General features: G+C 34.7%; 2 protein-coding genes across 11 annotated transcripts in view; one reads left to right on the top strand and one right to left on the bottom strand.

Annotated features, from left to right (window-relative positions):
- KIF18A (kinesin family member 18A) overlaps positions 1-7819 on the bottom strand; it is an 85007-nt gene extending 77188 nt beyond the window's left edge. For 2 of the 3 annotated variants that reach the window (XM_012452247.2, XM_012452249.2), the window contains exon 1: positions 7732-7819. The gene's annotated coding sequence lies outside the window, so the exon portion shown is untranslated. The other variant, XM_012452248.2, reaches the window with a different exon arrangement.
- A 216-nt stretch (positions 7820-8035) lies between these two features.
- Positions 8036-22504, top strand: part of METTL15 (methyltransferase 15, mitochondrial 12S rRNA N4-cytidine) — a 308377-nt gene continuing 293908 nt past the window's right edge. For 7 of the 8 annotated variants that reach the window (XR_010338340.1, XR_010338341.1, XR_010338342.1 and 4 more), the window contains exons 1-3: positions 8036-8102; positions 9823-10059; positions 12893-13179. Coding sequence is in view for 5 of the 8 variants with exons in the window: in XM_064365078.1 (XP_064221148.1) it covers positions 12910-13179 (270 nt within the window). In the remaining 3 variants the exon portion in view is untranslated. The other variant, XM_012452254.2, reaches the window with a different exon arrangement.

Genomic DNA, 22504 nt, shown 5'->3' with positions numbered 1-22504 from the left:
AAATAGAACACTGAACAGGAAGCGATGGTCATTTGGATTCTAACAGTCAGGTCCCAGGTGAATTATTACTCTGTTCTACATCCCTGAGTTTTGGTCTAGCAAAATCTCACAAAGCACCTACATTTCACTTTTATGACCTTGGACAAGTTACTTAACCCCATGAATCTCAGGTTTCTATTTGTATAAAAGAGATGTTACCTCATAGGATTGTTGCAAAGGCTAAAAGAAGTAAGTATTAACATATTTGATAAATATCAATTCTCTTCCTATCTGCCCCACTCCTGCTTCTTCCATCCAAAGAGACTGAGCTCATCTTTGAGTTTTTTTTCAATGGGCTCATGACTAGCACTTTGGGTAGGACAATTCTTCCTTGTTTAGAGCTGCCCTGTTTATTAGAGGATGTTTAGCATTTCTCTCCCTGTCTATTAAAGGCCCTATGTTCCTTGTGATACCAAAAACTATCTCTTATATACATTTCTAAAAACTTTAAGAAATATTCAACAACATTTTAACTTTAACAGATACACTATTTTTAAATGATAAATTATATATCAATAAAAGGGTTAACAAAGTAAACATAAAATACTAAGTGATTATTTCAAAACAAACCTTAGAATCTCAAGGCTGGAGGATATCCCTCCCTAATTAATTAGTTAACTAATTCACTACAACTATTACATGCTGGAGTCAGGCAGCCTAGGTTAAAATCCCCACTCTATAACTTACTGACTATGATAGTAAGTTACTTAACCTCCTTGTGGCTCAGTTTCCCCATCTGTAAAGTAAGACTAACAACAGTATCTACCACACAAAGTTGTAAAGATTCAGCACTTAGAACAACACTTGGTACAGAGTATGTACTACAAGTGTTTGCTCTATTATTTACTGAGTAGTGAGGAAAACAGATATTAATAAATATTGACACAAACATGTAAAGGTATAACCGTGACAAGTATTATTATAGGGAAAAGGTTAACAGTGCTATATAAGACTATAATGGGGGGATTATTTAGGTAACATTCCAGGGAGAAATTTGGACAATTACCTAAAAGAGTGAGGACTAAGCTCTGATTTTTCATTTTGCCTAAATTCCTACCTAAAGGGTCTGGGGAGTCATGCTCTACAAACCATGGATTCTCATCAGATGCATTTTATTTGACCCTGAATATTGTGACTTGCTTTTCAATCTGACTCTGGCATAACATTATGAGACAAGGAAAAAATATTTAACCCCCAAAATATATTTCCTTGTCACGCCCTGAAATTGCCCTACAAAGTATCTTGTGGGAAGAATCCACATTCTATAGAGCATCCCCTTTCCTCTTTGTTTTCCTCCTTTCTTTGCAGATCCAGTAGATGATCAACTAAAAGCCAGGCACCCATTTAGCTCTGAGGAGAAACATTTTACAACCTGCTCTCTCTCTGAAGTTTGCTGAGAGCTTCTTCTGCAGAATAAAACTTGGTCTCCACAATCCTTTATCTTTAACCTGAACATTTCTTTCTATCAATCACAGGTCTTCAGACAAACTCAACCAATTGTCAACCAGAAAATGTTTAAATTTATGTATAGCCTGAAAGCCCCCACTTTGAGTTGTCCCACCTTTCTGAACCAAACCAATGTATTTCTTAAATGTATTTAATTGATGTCTCATGCATCTCTAAAATATATAAAACCAAGCTGTACCCTAACCACATTGGGCACATGCTCTCAAAACCTCCTGAGGGCTATGTCATGGACCATGGTCACTCATATTTGGTTCAGAATAAATCTCTTCATATATTTTACAGTTTGACTCTTTCAGTCAACAGAGTTTAAGTATAATATCAAATATAACTTTGTTTCACAACTAGCTGCATATTTTAACAAAGACATTGATGTTAATTTTTAAAGTAGCATGTATTTATCTACCTTTTAAAAACAAGTAAGTGATATTTTCTTAATAAAAATGCCTAAGGTCAACAGAATCATCAAATGTAAAAATTAATCTATGTTCAAATATAGTTACATTTGCAGAAATTAATAACATTGTTTCTGTATTATTATGTGGTGCCTTCTTTGTTTTCTAGGATGGCTGACTAAAAGAAACGAGTATTTAGTTGATTCTGAATAAGGCACACAGAGAGTGAATTCCTTAACAATGTTTAATATGAAGCAGCAAAAGAGTCTAAATATTGTTATCTGTGCAAGAATGTGTGGATTCACAAATTCTTTTCAGACAACTGTTCCAAAGACAGTAATACAATCTCTGATCAATTTTGCCATATCTACTCCTAAGTGGTATTTGTTGAACAGAATCAAAAGAGCAAACTGATAGAATTTCATTGGTTGAACTAAAACATGAAAGACAAATGCTTCTAACATCATTGTTCATTATAATCAGGTTGAGCATTCCAAATCTGAAAATCCAACTAAAACTTTTTGAGCACCAACATGACACTCAAAAGGAAATGCTCCTGAGAGCATTTCGGATTTTCAGGTTAGAGATGCTCAACCAGTAAGTATGATGCAAAAATTAAAAAAAAAAAAAAAAAAAAAAAAACTTAAAAATTCAAAAACACTTCTGGTCCCAAGTATTTTATATAATTGATACTCAACCTGAAGAAAAATATTTGTCTAGTCTAGGGAGAGTAGGGTAACCAAGAAAGAAGAATGAAGGGGCTAAGGAAGGGTCTTCACTTGCTAATGTATAAAATGCAAGGGTTAGATTATATGATACGTAAGGTCTTTTTTCAGCTCCTAAATTTTATGATTATTGTGCATGATTAGAAAAGGGTACATGAGAATAAGAAATGACAGCTAATGGGGCTTTTACTTTATATCCCAAGTCTTTCGTAGAGAGTCTAGTATATAGTAAATTTTCAAATATGCCAATGAATGAATTAATAAACTATCAAAAGTACTCACAGAATCCAAAAAGCAATTTACTTATTTAGAGTTCAGGGAAACAGAAAATGTATATCTCCAAGAGAAATAACATATTAGAGTACAACAGTTGACAATAACAGGCAATCACAATGAGAACCCTGAGGCATCAAAAAGAAGAAGGTAAGAAATAATGTTCCCAATTTCTTGTTTAGAAAATTAAAGAAATGGGAAGATTATGTTTTATTTCCATTATTGAGTGTGGTTAAAATTCTTTATTACTTAGCAAGGCTAATATTCAATTTTCTGGAAGATTCATTTATGTAGAACAGCTCATGCCTCTGCCGTGTTTAATGAGGTATTAAAATCTATTTCTCCTCAACATTTGCATGGTAATAAACAAAGGTGAACAGGTCAATCTTTCTTTTTTTTTCAGACAGAGTTTCACTCATGTTGCCCAGGCTGGAGTGCAATGGCATAATCTTGGCTAATTGCAACCTCCACCGCTGGGGTTCGAGCAATTCTCCTGCCTAAGCCTCCAAAGTAGCTGGGATTACAGGCATGCACCACCACGCCCAGCTAAGTTTTTGTATTTTTAGTAGAGATGGGGTTTCTCTATGTTGGTCAGGCTGGTCTTGAACTCCTGACCCCAGGAGATCCGCCCACCTCGGCCTCCCAAAGTGCTAGGATTACAGGCATGAGCCACCGTGCCCAGCCATCAATCTTTAACTTATAACATATACAGCTAGTGCTCATCCCAGATTAAAGATTCACCCCTAATTATATGTAAGTACAATAATAAATTTTATTTAATTCATTGATTGTATGCACTGATACTTTCTTCAAAAGCATTCAGATCATGTATTGCATGTTATTTACCTGCTCTAAACTATGCAATGACTTCTCACCATAAGAATAAAATACGAACTCCTTACCATAGCCTGTGAATTCCACATATGGCCCTGTCTATCTCTCTGACAATGACTTCTACTGTTGTCTCCCCACTTAATTATTCTGCTTTAGCTGCAATGACTTTCTTAGCATTCCTAAAAGACTTCACTCTTGTTTTGGCCTCCTGGCTTTTGCATTTTTGCTTATTAGCAGGTTCTACCTCCAGATATTTGCAAATGGTAATTCCTCACTTCATTATTCAGGTCTCTGTTTAAATACCACTTTACAGAGGCTTTCCCTAAATAATCTATACAAGTGTCACCCTGCCTTTGCCTCTCCTATCCCTTTCCAGGTTTATTTTTCTTCCTTAAATTTAGTACTAACTGGAAAGTATATATTATCTGGTTACATATTTATTGCTTGTTTTCCTTCTAGAATGTAAGCACTGAGAGAGCATGAAGCTCATCTGCACCCCAGCACCTAGAACACCGCTCGCCAAATGTTTAGGACCCAATATATACTTGTTGAACAAATGAATGAATAAACTAATACAGATTTACTAGACTTATAGCATGTTACCATTTGTATTTTTTAAAGATATATATATGTATGTGTGGTCATTCCCAGAAGGGTAACACAAGAAATTGATAATACCATTTTCCCCATGAAGGGGAAATATGAAGGTTTGAGTTAGAGACAGGCTTATTTTCCATTTCATACTCTTTTGTACTGTTTAAATTTTAAACAAGGTCTAGGTATTTTTATTTCAAAACAGACAAACAACAATACCCGCTATTAGAATTTATCTTAATTGCAGCAGTTCATTTAGTAACAATAAGTTGTATTTTCTATTGAGCTAGTATCCCACAAATAGAAATGTGCTAAACAATTGACAATCTCTAATTAAATCCTCATAACAACCGTATGACATAAACACTGTACTGTCACTCCTATTTCATTGAGAGAAAGTGTAGTACAAAGAAATTAACTGGCTAAAGTCACACAACTGAGGAAGCACATGACATAAGATATGAACTCAGACTGACTGAATCTAAAGGTCAAGTACTTAATCACTACTCTCCCTGATGCAAATATATAACCCTCAGAAATTTTCTTACAGAAGTTAAAAATATATATATTGCTTATTTTAGAAATTTTAAAATATTTAATTGGCAAAGATTGTATATAATCAAGATGTACAATATGATGATCTCATATTCTTATACTCTATGTAACGATTATCACAATTAATACATCTATTGCCATTCATACTGTACATTAAATGCCATGGACTTATTTATCTTATAACTTAAAGTATACCCTTTGATCAAAATCTCTCCATTTCCCCCAAAAGTCAGCTTCTGGTACTACTCTCTTATATTTGCTTACTTTTGATAGAAACCTTAGGGCCTGGCACAGGAGGAGCTCCTGAATGAATGTTAAAGCTGATTATGATTTCTCTGTACTTGTCAGACATCACACAGTGGCCATTCTCAGTAAGTATGCTTTTATATAACAATGTTTAGATTAGGTTGATATGGTGATAATTATTAATAATGAACACCAATGCTTATCACTTGAGTATGTGCACTCTATGTGTAAGGCATTATGGTAAACACTTGACATTCATCATTGCATTCAATCCTATAATAATCACGTAAGGTAGGTTCTAGTATTATTTCCATTTTACAAAAACAAAAACTTAGTCTTAGGATAAGTAACTTTTCCAAGATGACGTTAACAAGTGGGGAACCAAATGTCAAACATAAGCCAATTAAGTTAAAGATTCACCCCTAATTTTATGAAAGTACTATAATAAATTTTATTTAATTCATTGTATTCACTGATACCTTCATCAAAAGCATTCAGATCATGTTATGCATCAATGGCATTCACCTGCTCTAAAGTCTCCAATGACTTCTCACCAGAAGAATAAAACACAAACTCCTTACTGGGTACAAATCCAAAGTCCATGTTCTTAACAACTAGGTTCTACTGGAATCAGAAGAGAATGCTTTCAAACAATGATACATAAGTAAAGTGACGGTAATGATTTATTAAATACAAATTCAAACCTGAATTAGATTCAGATTCAACAGACATTGTATGGGATTGAAGACGATACTCAGCATTATCGCTTGAGTATGTAAACTCTGTGTGTAAGGCATTATGGTAAACACTTGATATTCATCATTGCATTCAATCCTATAACAATCATGTAAGGTAGGTATTATTTCCATGTAAGGTAGGTATTATTTCCATTTTAATAATATCCATTATTATTAAAACCTATCCAGTCTTTATCCATCTTAAAGCTTTCTCTGAAATAGTATCAGTCTTGGAGGCACTACTCCCACTAACTTACAACCATCAGGGAAGAATAAAAAGTTTAACTGGAGGGAAGGCCGGCACTGACAGCTGAGCTATTTTTTCATCTTAGTTTTCACAGTTGTCAGCAAAAAGTCACTTTTATTGTGTCCCTTAATTGATTTGGGGTATTTCTATGATGAGAAAAGATGCGCTTTTAATATAAAAATGTTATGCATTTGTAAATACTTTTCAATAATAGAAAAGAAAGAGCCAGGTGCCATGCCTCATGCCTGTAATTCCTGCACTTTAGGAGGCTGAAGCGGGCGAATGGCTTGAGGTCAGGAGTTCGAGACCAGCCTGGCCAACACAGTGAAACCCGTCTCTACCAAAGATACAAAAACCAGCCGAGTGTGGTGGCAAAATGCCTGTAATCCCTGCTATTAGGGAGGCTGAGGCATGCTTGAACCCAGGAGGTGGAGGTTGCAGTGAGTTGTGATCACGCCACTGCCCTCCAGCCTGGGCCACAAAGTGAGACTTTGTCTCAAATAAATGAATAAATAAATAAATAAATAAATAATTGAAGAGGAGATTAATTACTACTATTAACGGCAGATAATCTTTAAAGTTTTTTTCTTTGTGATTGTGCTTTGTAGATGATCTTTGTTTACTGAAATAGACAGTTCTTACAAAATAATATGAACTTAATAAGAAGCATTATCTAGTCATTGGATCTCACGTCCTCTGTACCAAAGTTCACAGAAACCTTCCAAAAACAAAACAAGAGGCTCGATATGGTGGAATGACACAATTAAAATCTGTAGCGTGCCTAAATTTCTACCTAATTATTCCATAGTTAAACTATATGTTATACCACAAAATTAGTCCGTTCTGGTCAAATAATCTCTTTTCGTATAGTAAACAGCAGTAAGTCTTGGTTTCTCTGTAAATGAGTGACTAATGAGATCCTAAGAAAAAAAAAAAGAGTCCTGCAGAAACCAAAAACAGACTACAGGATGGATTCTCAGTGTTTACAATTTGCCAAGCAGTATTTCTTCCGTATCTCATCTGATCCTCGGCAATCCCGTTAGGCAGTCAGAGCGGGTCTTACCTTGAATGGCTACCTACAACTGGGGCTCGGGAGGCGTTCCCGGCTAACCAGTGCAAAGCTAAGAGTTGAAGCTCGTCAGACAAAAGTTTTATGAGGTGATGAACAAAAGCTCCTCGTTTGAAAGGTAAGCCCAGGGGTGCGCTTACGTGTGCGTATGAAACAAAACACTCCGAATTTGGAGTCCGGAAAAAAAGTTCACACTGCAAGACGCTGGACAGTTAAAGTTCTCTGCCAAGGTCTGGGAAAGGGGCCAAGATACCCTTTAAAACTTACGACTTCCTCTCAGAATTTAAGGAAGGAGATCCCTGCCCTTCCAGCTGACCAGTCGAGGGTTACGATCAAGCAGAGCTATGCTCTCAGCAGGTTCTCGAATCCCTTTTTCCTTTCACTTTGTCCCCAGGGACCTTGACTCCCCGCCACACCTCAACCGTTCCGTGTCTGTCAAGAAACCCACCTGGTCTTCTAGACCTGAAGCGGCAGGACCTCCGTTACCAATGAGACAGGTCATCAAAAGGAGTGTCCCAGAAACCAGTTTTACCTTTCCGTGCCTCTCACTCACCTCAGGACCAGGCGAGGTTCCTGCAACCACTTTACTTAAATGTCCGCCTCCCGGCGCTTCAGACTCAACCACAATATTCAAACCCAAGCCAGCTTCCTCAGCGCCTCGTTTCATTGGCCGCCGCCCTTGTGATGTCATCACGTCGGACGCTGTCACGACTCGCGGTAGCTTGACGCCAAGAAGCTCAGCCTCGCGGCGCAGGGGCAGCGGCCTCGCTTGCTCGTCACCGTGGCAACGCGCGCGGCCGTTTCCGGAGGCGGTGGCCTAGGTGGGCGGGGCTAGGCCGGAACTGCTGGTGGGAGGCAGCCACCTGAGATCATCAGGCCACCTCTGGACCGGCGGGTGCCGGGCCTGGTCCCAGAGTTCAGGGTGTGAGTGAGACTGGTGCTGGCAGGGGTTAGCCTATGCCCTCTGCTAGGGGGAGAGGTGGAGTTTGGGTGTGGATTAATGGGTTCTGGGTGTTTCTTTTCTTTTCTCGGAGTAGCGAGGCCTCCAAGAAGTTGTAGGGACGTGTTTCTTCTAGACACATTCCTTTGGGCCAAAATGTGGGGTCTCTTTAGCTGAATTAATTGGAGATCTTTTGGGTTGAGGCCTCAGGCTTCATTTCTCAGGACTTCCAAGCTTACTCCCATTAGTACTGACTGTGAAACTATTATATGCTTTTTGGTTGGTTTTTACATTCTCTAATGATGGCATAACAAAATAAATTTATTTAAAGATTTTGGCTTGGTTTGTTATTAGGTGAAGTGATTTTTTTTAAGTCTCAGGTTGTAGGTATTATTTCAGAACATACACTTTGAAAAGAGAGAAAATAACTGGAACAAATGGGAAGTATGTTTGCTAAAATAACATCGTTATTTGGCAGGTTATTTTTAATAGTAGTATCTGAATTTCATTGTTGTTCTTTATATTTCCGTTATTGTATCCGTTCAATATTTATTCAGATTTTAGACACACAGTAGTATACAATAGAATCAAACTCTTCCCTCTTGGAGCTTATATTCTGTTGATTCAGTATCACTTTATAAATAGGATGACTCATACCCATGCAGAGTATTATAAATGCAACAATATATGGAAACCGCCATATTGTGGACATCTATTTCCTGTTGAGGAAAATCAGGAGTATTGTGTATTTTATATGTGCATGCCATATGATTGTTTCTGATCACTAGGCAGAGGATCAATAAAGCTACTACTTATATTTGGCTGTATTATGTGTATCTTAGCTAATGAAATGGTTATTTGTGTGCTGCTGGGATTGGTAATAAAATCAAGATACCTTTATTTTATTTCCAATAAGCACTCATTGTATAGTACTTTACCTTATGACTTCCCAGGTATTTTATTAGTCACTTTACATACGGCCTCTCATTTAATTCTCAAAACAGCCCATGAGACGTAGGTACTGTTATCTTCATTTTTCTGAGAGAAAACTGAAGTTTTCAGAAAATCACTGACACAAAATTTTGTTTTGAACTATGCAGGCAAAGAAATTCAGAATCGAGTCATTTGTCTCTGAAATACTTTCTGGGTTAAGTGACATTAAGAGACTATCTTAATCCAGTTTGAAAACATGTATATTTTGCCAGTTGCTTGTAAAATTGCATGGATCATTGGTGAAGAATAGAAGTGTTTTAAATTTTGTCTTTTTTGACACACAGATTGTATAAGGTTTATTAGTGCCACAGATGTTTTCACACCTAATCCAAGTACTTTAGATTTCACATTCAGTGTTACACATTTACCATTTAGCAGTGTTCAGATGATGAGGTCTGTATTTTAAAGGAATTGCATATTTGTTTCAAGCAGAGATTTTGACATTACAATCAATGCTACCACTGTGCCATCTTGCTACTTGTAATTTCTAAACATAGAGCTAATGAGACAGAAATTCCCACTTTTAGTAAGAAAAAAACCAGTTTAACCAGAACACAAATTTGATATACATTCATTGTAAACCGAAGAGATAAAGATAAATGAAAAGTTAGATTGAAAGTTGTTTCAGACCAAAAAATGAAAATAAAAAAATGAAAAAAGTAGAAGTGAGTTTAAACATGGCAATAGTGAGGTCTTATTTATTTCCCCCAGGGAAGTCCTTTGGAAATCCCAGCGCCAGCAGGACCTTTTGGCAGCCGAGGCTGGAAGCAGCGGAACGAAAGGCAGAAGGTCGTAAGTTGCCGGGGCGGACGTGGACCCAAGCTGTCCGTCCTTGCAAGTTTCCCCCAGGGGTAGGACCTAGACGTGCGGCAAATTCAGGTTCTCCTGCAGCGTAGTGGTAGTCACTGGCCCAAGTTGGAGGCCGACTGAGAAGTCTTCGTGCCTCAGGTGAGGAGAAGGTGACCGAGTCCCGGGAACTCTTTTTGGAAACCACCAAACCTTTGGGAGTACTCCTAGGGGTCGCTGGATTCGCCCGGAGCAAAGGATATATACGCCCCTGTACCCGCTCTCTTCAACACGCCTTCAACCTGAGTTTGGAAGTTTCCGAATAGTTTTTCCTCGTAAGAGGGTAATTCTTAGGCAAAAGAGTGTATTTTTCTCTTTCCTTAGAACCTCTTTCACTTTCTCAGCGTTCGTGTGCCAGCTTCCACGTCGCGTTTTTGTCCTTAAAAATTACGTTTTCTAACAGGATTTCCCTGCGAGAGAAAACTGACTGCAATGATTATAATTGTTAGCGCCCTTGAGGGAGTAGTCTTCATGGGCATTACTCAGCTGTGTATTTTCACAGTTAAGAGTAACCTGGCCAATTTTGTGCTGTCAACAGCCAAAAGTGAACTTTGCTTGTAAAGAAAAGTTAAATGACTTAACTAGGACATCACAGAGGGAGCTTTCCTGACTCCCTGCTTCCTTCCTATAACCAGAAGGAACTTAATTTTCAGTCATTTAGGGTGGCTGACTCCAAGAAAACTTCAGGAGAGCTCTGAGTTGTCTGGTAGGAAACTGGGCTCCAAAAGAGAAGAAAATAATTCTCTTAGAGTATGCCATTCCCCCACCTTCCATTTTTTGGGGAGATATTGAAGGCAACAAAAGGAAAACGAACTGTTTGTCACCCTTTCTCCAGGTTGACCCAAATTGGCAGCCAATTAGTTCATAATAAAATATTCAGGCTTTGTGCCTTGACCATAGTTGAATAAACACATAGAAGCTGAATGCAGTAGAAAAAAAATTAAATGCAAGTGATAATTTTTTTTTTTCTGTTACGCTGCTTTTTTCCGTATGGTTGTTATTCCTATTTTAGAATTGATGATACTACTTTTTAATTGTCAAAATCTAGACATATAGGGTAGCTTGTTTAAATATTCCAGATTTCACTTTTTAGGCCTATACATTATATGTTCATTTACTGGGAACCCCATAGCATACTGTTATTTTTAAGTGGAGCAGACCCAAGTCATAGGATGTCGATTCTCTAATAAAATGGATCTAATTTATGAGATATTGCAAATATATAGTAAATGTAATTGAAGTACTGTTAAATTACATAAGTGCGTTAAATAGTTCCAGTGGTCTATGTTTATAGCATGGAGATTGAGTTCAGGCTCTGAGGATAGACTGTGTTACAGTTTTAGCTTTACAGCTCTACATCTATGTGGCCTTTGGCAAATTACTAATCTGTTTTTCTAATCTATCAAATGGGAACAATAATATTTCAAGAGTTGTGGTAAGGATTCAATGAGGTAGTGCATGTAGTGTGGTTATAGTAGTAAGTGGTGCTTAGTAAGTGCTAAATAAATATTAGCTATTATTTTGTAAACTGTTAGAAACACTAAGTCAGAGGGTAGTTGAGCTTACTTTTATAAGCTTTCCAGAAACCTTAGGCATAATTAATAATTTGGCTATTTTGTTGCTGTCAAGCATAGAAAAATCTACTTAGATCACTCATTTTTTTTCTCCACACATTTTTTTGGTGTCACATTGGCCACAAAATTTGGTAGATTACAGCTTTGGTAAGGTTAACGTAGTATTCTCAAGGTAACATCTTCTTGATGTTACATTTGTTTTTCTTTCTGTTTTATTACGTGTGATCAGCTTTTCAATGTTTTTAATTTTTTTTATTGCAAAAGGAAAAACAGATATATTTAAGTGGGATTTATGCTTCTTGTAGTATTTTGAGAACATATGGTTTTTGTTGGGGTCAGTCAGACAGGTGAAATTTCCCAAAGTGAGAGTTAATAACAATGCTAATTCTGTGGAGTCTGGAATTAATCCATTCATTTGTTTTCTTCAGAGAAACGATTATTAAGCACTAATGTACATCTTATTTTCTGTCCACAAAGGTGTGGGTCTTATTCTTAAATAACTAACAACCTGTGAGGAAAGAATAATGTTAACTGGGTATTTACTATGGTAGTATCAAAAACTTTGCTTGAAACTAACTGGGTGTAAAATGCATGATGTTTTCAAAAGGTCTCCTGTTAATATATTTACATAAATACATTTTTTCTTCTGCATTTTAAAGAGTTATGGATTGCTGAAGAAAATGGAGCACGTATGGTAAATCCAAGGACTGTATCGATTATTTGTTTTTTTGGAGCAGGGGACAGATAATTAAATGTAGATATGAAATACCAAAGTGTGCTCAGTTGAGTGTTTATACAGTTATAGTTTAAACTGATATACACTCCACTGATACAGGGTACGGTGAGATGATCTCATCAGAGAATATGATGATTCTGCAAGATTTTCTTAGACTGATTATCTTTTTTTTTTTTTTGGATGTGCATGCATAGTCTTTTTCCAGGGATAGTCTCTGAACATGAGAATTTAGCATTATGAGAAAGATAGAAGAGCTTAAAATAAAAGACCTTCTAAACCTAAAATATGATACTTATAATCCATTCAGTCATTCTGATTACTTTTCAAATAAACAGTTTTAATTCACTGAATCTACTTTTTAGCCTTAATTAAAATTCAAAAAGTAAATTTTATAAAAATGTTGAACTAATCAATATTTTAATGTTTAAATTATGTCTCTGGGTCTTCTTAGGTTCCTTGCTTTGTATATATAAGAAAGGTTAGTCACCTTTACTTGTTTAAGATGTTCAAATGATGAGTCTTAATTTTTTTTGATGTGCTAAATATTGCATATTAATTTCATTTTCCCCAAGTATTAGAACATTCTTTTTAAAGAATCTAATCATTAAAAAAATTTTTTTTCTAGATTTGTTGACCTACAGAATGCTTCGGTATCCATATTTTTGTAGAACGTATAAAGAATATCTTTCATGTTGTTTGGAATCTGGCATACCTAATTTAGCTGTCTGGCCAAAAAGAATACATACTACAGCAGAAAAATATAAAGAATATGAAGCCCATGAGCAAACAGATCAAACTCAAGCCCAGGAGTTACACAGATCTCAAGACAGAAATTTTGAAACTATGGTTAAATTACACGTTCCAGTAATGGTGGATGAAGTTGTTCATTGTTTGTCACCGCAAAAAGGACAGGTGAGTTAATTTTTAATTTTTTAACACTTTTTTTGTTGAGATAAACTTCGCATTCATTATTTCAAGATATACAATTCAGTGGCCTTTTTAGTATACAGATGAACCCCAAATTTTGATGGTTGATGTGAAAATGATACACATTCAGTAGAAATTTTACTTTTGAGTACCATACAACTATGCTGTTTTTCACTTTCATTACAATTTTCATATAAATTACATGAGATAGTCAATAACTTTATTATAAAATAGGCTTTGTGTTAGATGATTTTGCCTAACTGTAGGGTGTGTTCTGAGCATGTTTAACCTACTAAGGGTAGGTTAGGCTAAGCTATGATGTTTGATAGTTTAAGTATCTAAATTCATTTTTAACTCATGGTATTTTCAATTAATGAAGGGTTTGTCAGGACATAACCCCCTTGTAAGTTGAGGAGAATTTGTATTCATAAGCTTATGACCACTATTTAATTGAAGAATGTGTTTGTCACCCTAGTAGGAAACCCCATACCCATTAGTGTTCACTCCACAGTGACATCCTTCACCCAGCCCCTGACAACCACTAATCTATTTTTTTTGTCTCTGTGGATTTGCTTATTCTAGACATTTTATTTAAATTTAATCATAGATATGTGGTCTTTTTTATTTACCTTCTTTTACTCAGCATGTTTTCAGGGTTCTTCCATGGTATTGCATGTATCTGTACTTGGTTTTTTGTATTGCCAAATCATTGCATTGTATGGATATGCCACATTTTGTTTATCCATTTACCAATTAATGAGCATTTATATTGTTTTTACTTTGTGGCTATTGTGAATAATGCTACTCTGAACATTCTTGTACAAGTTTTCTTTTCTTTTCTTTTTTGAGGCAGACTCTTGCTCTGTCACCCAGACTGGAGTGTAGTGGCATGATCTTGTCTCACTGCAACCTCTGCCTCCCGGGTTCAACGGATTCTCCTGCCTGAGCCTCCTGAGTAGCTGAGATGACAGGCGCATGCCACCATGCCCAGCTAATTTTTGTATTTTTAGTTGACATGGGGTTTCACCATGTTGGCTAGGCTGGTCATGAACTCCAGGAGGACCTCAGGTGGTCCTCCTGCCTTGGCCTCCCAAAGTGCTGGAATTACAGGCATGAGCCACCAGGCCTGGCCTTGTACAAGTTTTGGTATGGACATATGTTTTCAGTTCTCTTGGGTGCATATATCTAGGAGTGGAATTCCTCTAGGTTTAACTTTTTGAGTCTGTGACTGTTCCTCAGAGTTGATTAGTTTTGTCAAATAACAGTTTTAAAAGAAAAAGAACATTACACTGACTGAGTGGTTAGTGTATGAAAACTGAATCCAGCAGAGCTTCTTCAGAATTTTATTTCATAATCCTTTTAGGAATGACTGGAGACAAAGATATGAATCTGAATTCCTATTCCCTGTTTTCTAGGCCTTAGTTTTCAACGATCCTGAAGTATTAGAGTTCTCCAGAGAAACAAAACCAACAGACAGTTGACCCTTGAACAATATGGGAATTTGGGGTGTTAACCCCTACACAGTTGAAAATCCATGTATAACTTTTGACTCTCCAAAAAATTACTAATAACCTACTGTTGACTGGAAATCTTACTGAAAACATAAATACATATTTTTTTTTAAGACAGAGTTTCACTCTTTTTGCCCAGACTGGAGTGCAATGGTGCGATCTTGGCTCGCCATAGCCTCTACCTCCTGGGTTCAAGTAATTGTTCTGCATCAGTCTCCGGAGTAGCTGGGATTACAGGCATGCACCACCACACCCAGCTAATTTTGTATTTTTAGTAGAGATGGGGTTTCTCCACATTGGTCAGGCTGGTCTCGAACTCCTGACCTCAGGTGATCCGGCTGCCTCGGCCTCCCAAAGTGCTGGGATTACAGGCATTAGCCACTGCGCCCAGCTATAAACACATATTTCGTATGCTGTGTATATTATATACTGTATTCTCACAATAAAGTAAGCTAGAGAAAACAAAATGTTATTAAGACAATCATAAGGAAGATAAAATATATTTACTATTTATTAAGTGGAAGTAGGTCATCATGAAAGTCTTCATCCTTGTCTTCTTGTTGAATAGACTGAGGAAGAGGAGGAAGGGTTGGTCTTGCTGTTGCAAGAGTGGCAGAGGCTGAAGAAAATCCACAAATAAGTGGACTTTCAGAATTCAAACCTGTGGTGTTCAAGGGTAAACTGTGTGTGTGTATGTGTATATACCCATACAGGGGTGTGTGTGTGTGTGTGTGTGTATATATACATATATATACGCATATACCCTAGCATACATACACACACACACACACACACACACACACACACACACACACATTTATATATATATGCATGTATACACACACAACTCTACTGATTTTGGATATACTAGTGCTCCACAATTTCCTAAGCCAATTTCTTAACGTAAGTCTCTTTCTCTTTATGGACAAAGAGGATTACAGGATTCAATAAGATCTTAGACTATGACCTTAGATCATAATTTAAATATTTAATTTAGATTAAATTAGATAAGATCTAATTAAATTAGATAAAGTGTGATCTCTTTAAAAATGTTAAATGATACAATATTCAAAAAGAAAAAGCTAGAAACTTTCTGAGATACATATTCACAAGAGAAGAAAGTATTGTAAATTGTCTTCAATTTTTAAAGATAATGTAATTCTTATATTTCTTAGTGTACCGACTTCAGAAATGTGATCCCTTATTCTAGAAGCTACTGTTTTTATCTAAATCAGTTACTTTTATGTCACACCTTTCTTCTTTTTCCAACATATAGCTTAGTGGTTAAGAGCAAAGATTCTGAAACTGGATTGCCTGGGTTTGAAGCTCTTGTCTAGGAAACATGTGTATGTGTGCACACACCCAGCTTTTCTTTTTTCTGAAACTTTCATGTTGGATCAGACAGTTTTCATGAGCTAAATTTAAGCTATATGCATAAAGTGTACTACAATGGCTGGATGTTGTTCATGCAAAATCCATCAGTGATATGATATGGGTTGTTTCATAAAAATATTGTTTACCTTTTCCTCAGGCAGTATACATATAACAAAATAAATGTAGCATTCTTTTTAAAAATTTTTAAAATTTCAGTTGTTCTAGAGAGAGAATCTGTCTCTCTCACTGAGGCTGAAATACAGTGGTGTGATCATAACTCACTGCAGTCTGAAACTCCTGGGATTAGATGATCCTTCCTGTCTCAGCCTCCTGAGTAGCTGGTCCTGCAGGTGTGAACCTCTGCACCCAGTTAAACCCAGTATTCTTAAGTGAATTTATGTGTACAAAGTATTTAGCCCAATACTGTCATGTAGTGGGACTCCAAATATGCGTGAAAATGTAAATTAAAATATTAAATTGGATAAAACTTCTTGTTGAATGTGACTTCATCAAAATGAAATTCTCTTGGTGTTTTTGAAAAGATCCATAAAGCAGGGATAACAATTAAAATCCATACATAACTGTGAATTAAAAAAAAAATCAATATATATGATATATTTTAGTGTGTTTGATATATACATACATAAATATACATATGGTTGTATATACATACATATACACCTACTTATACATATATAAAACACCTATATATGCACATACACCTACATATATGTGTGTATGTATATGTGTGTATATATACATGTATATATATACGTGTGTGTGTGCGCATATATATATGAAAGGGTAGGGCAGTTAGTAAAAATTGGAACTGAATTCAGCGGCTTGAACTTGACTTCTGAAACTAAAAACCAAAGTACATTCTATTAATTTATTGAACCCTAGTAACAAAGCCAAATGCTTATTTTGCACTAACCCACGGAGTAGAAAAACAAACAGAAACAAACTGTGCTACATCTTCTAGCAAATCAGTATGGTATCCAACTTTTTCCTAAAACCAAGTGGAATAAAATTAGATGATTCTACAACTTGACCTACACTGCTGTTTCATTCTGTGCAAGTACCTGACAAATGTAATGTTGGTTGATTTTGACATTTTCCTTGTTCTGATTTGAGTTGGGTTTTCTAGTAACTTTTTATAGAAAGTTTAATTTTATCAATGTTATTTCTGAAAACTTTCTTGTGAGGTACACTTAGAGACAATGTTATTTCTTACCTTTTCTGCTGTCTGGCAGACAGCTTTATTCACCATTCCCTTAATCTTCAAGGAATAAAGAACTGGTGACAGTCCTTAGACAGGAAAGGTCTTCATTTCATCCATAATCCATTATTTGCTTCTCTTCTTCCCGAGCCTTTTCCCAAAAATCATTTTCCTTTGCAAACTATGAGTCATACACTCACTTGTATCAATCACTTACTTACTATTGCCTTTTTCCACATCACCTTCAATGGTGAATTTACAGATGAAACTTTTGATATAACAGTATTAAAAAATATCTGAATGCATTTAAAGTGAGGCCCACGGCATTTTATAGTTCTTTTTTCTTTAATACATGAAAGGTGCTCACCTAAAGAAAATAGTGATTTTGGGAATTTCTTCAGCATCATAGCTAGTTTATTGCATATATAGTTTACTACAAATTAGTTTTTCAAATACACTTAAAATATTTACTAGTTTTAGTTATGAGAAAAATATCTTCTTTCTCTTGGAAGATATTTAAAATTTTAATCTTTAAGAAGGAATTAAAGAAATTATAATTATTTCTCCTTGCTTAGTTTGCATTATTTCATATTATAGGTGAATTACTTTTTGTGAAAATGTATTATTCTAAAAACATTTTTTTTTCCTTGAGATATTTTAGTCTGGGCTAATAGATCAACTTTTTATTCTTGATTTCTGAAAACAGGAGTAAAAAAGTGTAGTTATTTTCTAAATGACTAAATCCTACTTAGTTTAAGATGGTAGCAGTTTGGAGAGTATAGGAAACCTGGTATTCTTGCACCAGTAGTAATGCTAATTTAGTTTGGTGCCTTGGGGCTTCTCTGAGTGTTGTTACAATGGTACAAGTACTCCACTAGTACAAGTAGCTGTGCAGTTTTGGTCAACTAACATACCATGGTTGTGCCTCAGATTCCTCATCTGTAAAATGAGGAAATAGAACTTACTTCACTTCTGGTTACTTACTGTGAGGATTAGATGAATTAATATACATAAATTGTTTCGAATGATATCTTCCAAGTATTTGAGCTCAAAAAACATTAGCTGTTATTATGGGGATAGGAAGAGTCAGAGTTGGTAGCTAGATTGAAAAAGAAATTCAGGAGAAAAATGCAAGGGGAAAGCAAAGGTGGAACCAACATGTCTAAATTGGAAAAGTACTGTTTCCTCTTTGTAGTACTTTCCTCATCTCTATCCTTCAGGCCTGGAGTCAGGTTTTACTTTTTTTTGGGGAATTTTTCATGAGTCTCCACAGAAGACAAATATCCCAATTATTTATCGTTTTCTTTTCTTCTTAGCAACTGTAATAAGTCATAATTATAATTTTTATGAGATTATTTGTTCAGTGGACATCTCTCTTAGTAAATTGCCCTCCATGAAGCCATGGACATATTTGTCTTGTTTACCATTATATCTCTAGTGCTTAGCATAAGGCCTGCCACATGGTGGCTTTGTAATGATGTTTTAATTGAATGAATAAAAGTCAAAGTAAACTAGAAGACAGATGTGAGGTACCAATAAAAGGAATGTCCCTTGGGTAGTGAGGTAGCTTCTCTGGCTCAAGACTTTTATATCATTTCAGCGTCAGTGTGGCAGGCCAGGTCGGATCAAGTAACTGGAGAAACTGATGAGAAAACACATACAAAGGCTGAGAAAATAAGCTGGCTCTTAAACTGAAGCAAAATAGATTATGATGTCAAATAGGCTAAGGTTGCTGGGTTTGGTTTATAAATGTTTCAGAGTAAGTATTTTACCTATTTTAAGTTATAACATTTAGTATTACTTTTTATAATTGTTAGATTTTCTGTAGTTGTTATAGTACCAACTTTGATAATTTTCTTTATTAAATGCATTACGCTCTGTATGATGGAATTTTCTTAAGATTTGTAGCAGTATTTTACTTGTTTTATTTTAAAATCTTCGTAATCTTTAATGGAAACGAGACATCAGAGAGAAAAATACTAAAACTATGTGTTTTCTGTCTTTAAATATTGAAGGCCCATGACAGGAGTTTATTTTATTTGACCCCAAATTGTTAAAGAGAAACCTTTCTAAGGGACAGGGCCAATGGCATAGCACCTAGAGGGAGATACTTTTTTTTACTTTTTAAGAAATAACTTAAAATTTCAGACGGGATGGACTGTTGATGTTGTGTTTTCCCTCTCTTATTTTTTTAAAATATAGGTTGCTTTGAAGCAAATTTTATTTTACATTGCATTCTAGCTTTGTTTGGAGAATGGTTTTAAAAAGCATGGAGCATATTAAGTGGCCTTTGTATTAAAATATCTTCTGAAGTGTGACACTGCCAGTGTTGTACTGGTAAAGGTTTAACACCTGACTCTCTCGGTATGGGAGGTGGGATGTGAATTAAAATACAAAAAAACCTGATTTTAGTATTTTCAAATGTCCATGGTATACATATTCCTGATGTCACTGAATGTAGATTTAGTCTCTGCCTATTTCTTCAACTTCTGTTTCCCTCCTCTTGGATTGTATATCAATCACAGTGCAATTTTCCATACACTTTATAGTATTTGATGCATCTATGCCCTTATACTTGATCTTTTCCCTGTGACTTGTTGGTCTTAGAACATCTTGTTCATATTTCAGTATCTGGGTTTATCAGCTTATCCTTCTTCAAGTTTCTCTGCAAAGTTATTCACTCTCTTTTCTCTTCATGTCTTCAGAAACTTGTCCTTTTTTTTCTCCTTTTTTCTTTTTTAAAAATTTTTATGAGTACATAGCAGGTGTATATATTTATGGGCACATGAGCTCTCAACCCAGGCATTCAGTGTGTGACAATCACATCAGTAAATGGGTCATCCATCATCTCAAGCATTTATCATTTCTTTGTGCTACAAATATCCCAATTATATTCTTTTAGTTATTTAAAAATGTACAACAAATTATTCTTGACTGTTACCCTGTTGTGCTTTCAAATAATCTTACTGATTCTAACTACATTAAACCTTGTCCTTTTAAAAATCGTGGAGTGCATTACGTTGTATTATAATTATTTCTTCATTGCTACTAGATTGGAAGCTTACTAAAAATAAAGACAATGCCCTTTTCTTTTTTGTTTCCCTAACGCCAGTATGGTGCCTGGCTCTTAGTGGGAGGGCAAGAAATATTTTAACTATGGTTGAATTGATGATTTATTAGTGTTATCAGTTGATTTAACTTAATTGACTTTCTTATTTATGCACTGGGACCTGAGGATAGTGCTGTCTTTTGGCCTTGTGCTGTATAACAGTTTGTTGCTTCATTTGTGTAATAGATTTAGAAAGACACTTTTAATACATCTTAAAAGGGTTTCAAAATATTCTTAACATGAGCTCTCCAATATAGCTAATAATGGTTTATAACATAACTCGAGAGTAACAATATATTATTAATACTATAATACAACATTTTAGAAGCAAATTGCCTTCTTGAAGAAAACAGTTTATTTTTCATATTACTTTATGGTTTTTAGAAATATACAATTGTTTCGTAATGATATATTAAGCAAAATGAATGTTGTTGCTTTATTATTTTACTGTTGAAGATTCTATATTGAAGATTTTTTTAATGAAAACTTTAAAGCATGTCTTTGATATATATTTAAAAATCTCATTAGCATTAGATTTTATGATTTGCTTGATGTTTAGTATATGCAATATTTAAAGAGTGGCATATTTATTTTATCTGTTATTTGGGATAATTGTAGCATTTATAGGTAACCTGTACTGCCTGGCAATGTGATGAACATTTCGAATATTGTTGTTAAGGTATTTAAAATCTTTTAGGGAGTCAAAGTAAATGCAAAATGACTAGTCAACAATTAAATGTTGGATTCTTATATTTGATCAATAAATAATTTTTATATAATATTTTTTGTTATAAAAAGTATAGTTTTTTTTTAAACTCTAATGTGTATTAACTCCATCTTACTCAAATATCAAGGTTAGAAATTCCTGTTAGAAAGTCTTGGTATGAGCAATAGGAATATGAATCCCACAGGTAAATTTAGCCTATTTTCTTTTAATGAGAATGTTTATGGATTATATTTTTTAAAACATGATTTTTTATTAAATCATTTTATAAAAAATGTGAAAAACTGATGCAGAAGTGAGTTTTCTTGGTTATCTCTTTCAAATCTTCATATATATAGAGATATATATATGAAAGATACAAATATATATAATTATATATATAAAATATATATAGCTAAAGGTATATATATTATCTATGGATAAAGATTTAAAGGATGTAGATCTTCATATATATATATAAAGATTTGAAGAGATAACCAAGATATATATACATATCTATCTATCTATATATGCATGTGTATATATATCTATATCTATATATGGATATATAGAGATATAGATATAGATATATATACAGTCTTTTAGGTAAATGAGATAGTTATACCTAAAATATTACATAATCTCTCTAACAGTTTTTTAGAGTTTTAGAAGTAAATACATTATTCATAACTGAAATGAAAATAACATTTTTATGCTTATTTTTTCCATGATGGGTTACTATTTAAAATATTAATATATATATGTATATAGATGTGCATATATACATTTAATATGTAAGTATAAGTAACTAAATGTGTATAATTAGGTTTTTATATTCAAATCTTTAATAATTCCAGTGTTTATTGACTGTATAACATCTTTTTTAGTAAATTTGACATTCATTAAAAGATGCTTGTTTTTCTACCGCTGAATTAATGCATTTTTATCACTATATAATTCTTTTCATTTGAATTGTGAAGCAAATTATTACTAGAGGACATCAAATAATTAAGACCAACAACTTATTCAATTCCGTTCCTATCCAATGGCTTTAAATTATCTTTCTTCTAACTGGTCTTTGTCATGGTCCAAAGCTAATTCTTTGTTACTGAAATATAAAAATGACAATTAAAAAAAATCAACTTCCAAGGTAATTAGAAATTAATTTTAAAAATGGTCCAAAAACGATTTGAACCAACAGTTTTTAAAACTAATCAAAAAATTATGGCTTCACAGTTGATAAAAATGATATGCTCTCATGTTTAAAAGTCAGACATATATACTGAATCTGAATTTTATATGTACTTAAGAGCCATTCTTCTGGTTCAGTAAATAGAGATGACCTAGGCAGAAAACAGGTTTATTGTATATGAGAAGCTCATAGAAAGAAAAAG

Source organism: Aotus nancymaae, unplaced genomic scaffold, assembly GCF_030222135.1.
Source record: "Aotus nancymaae isolate 86718 unplaced genomic scaffold, 86718_ANA_hifiasm-v0.15.2.pri h1tg000059l, whole genome shotgun sequence".
Lineage (NCBI taxonomy): Eukaryota > Metazoa > Chordata > Mammalia > Primates > Aotidae > Aotus > Aotus nancymaae.
This window is presented reverse-complemented; position numbering and strand designations above follow the sequence as displayed.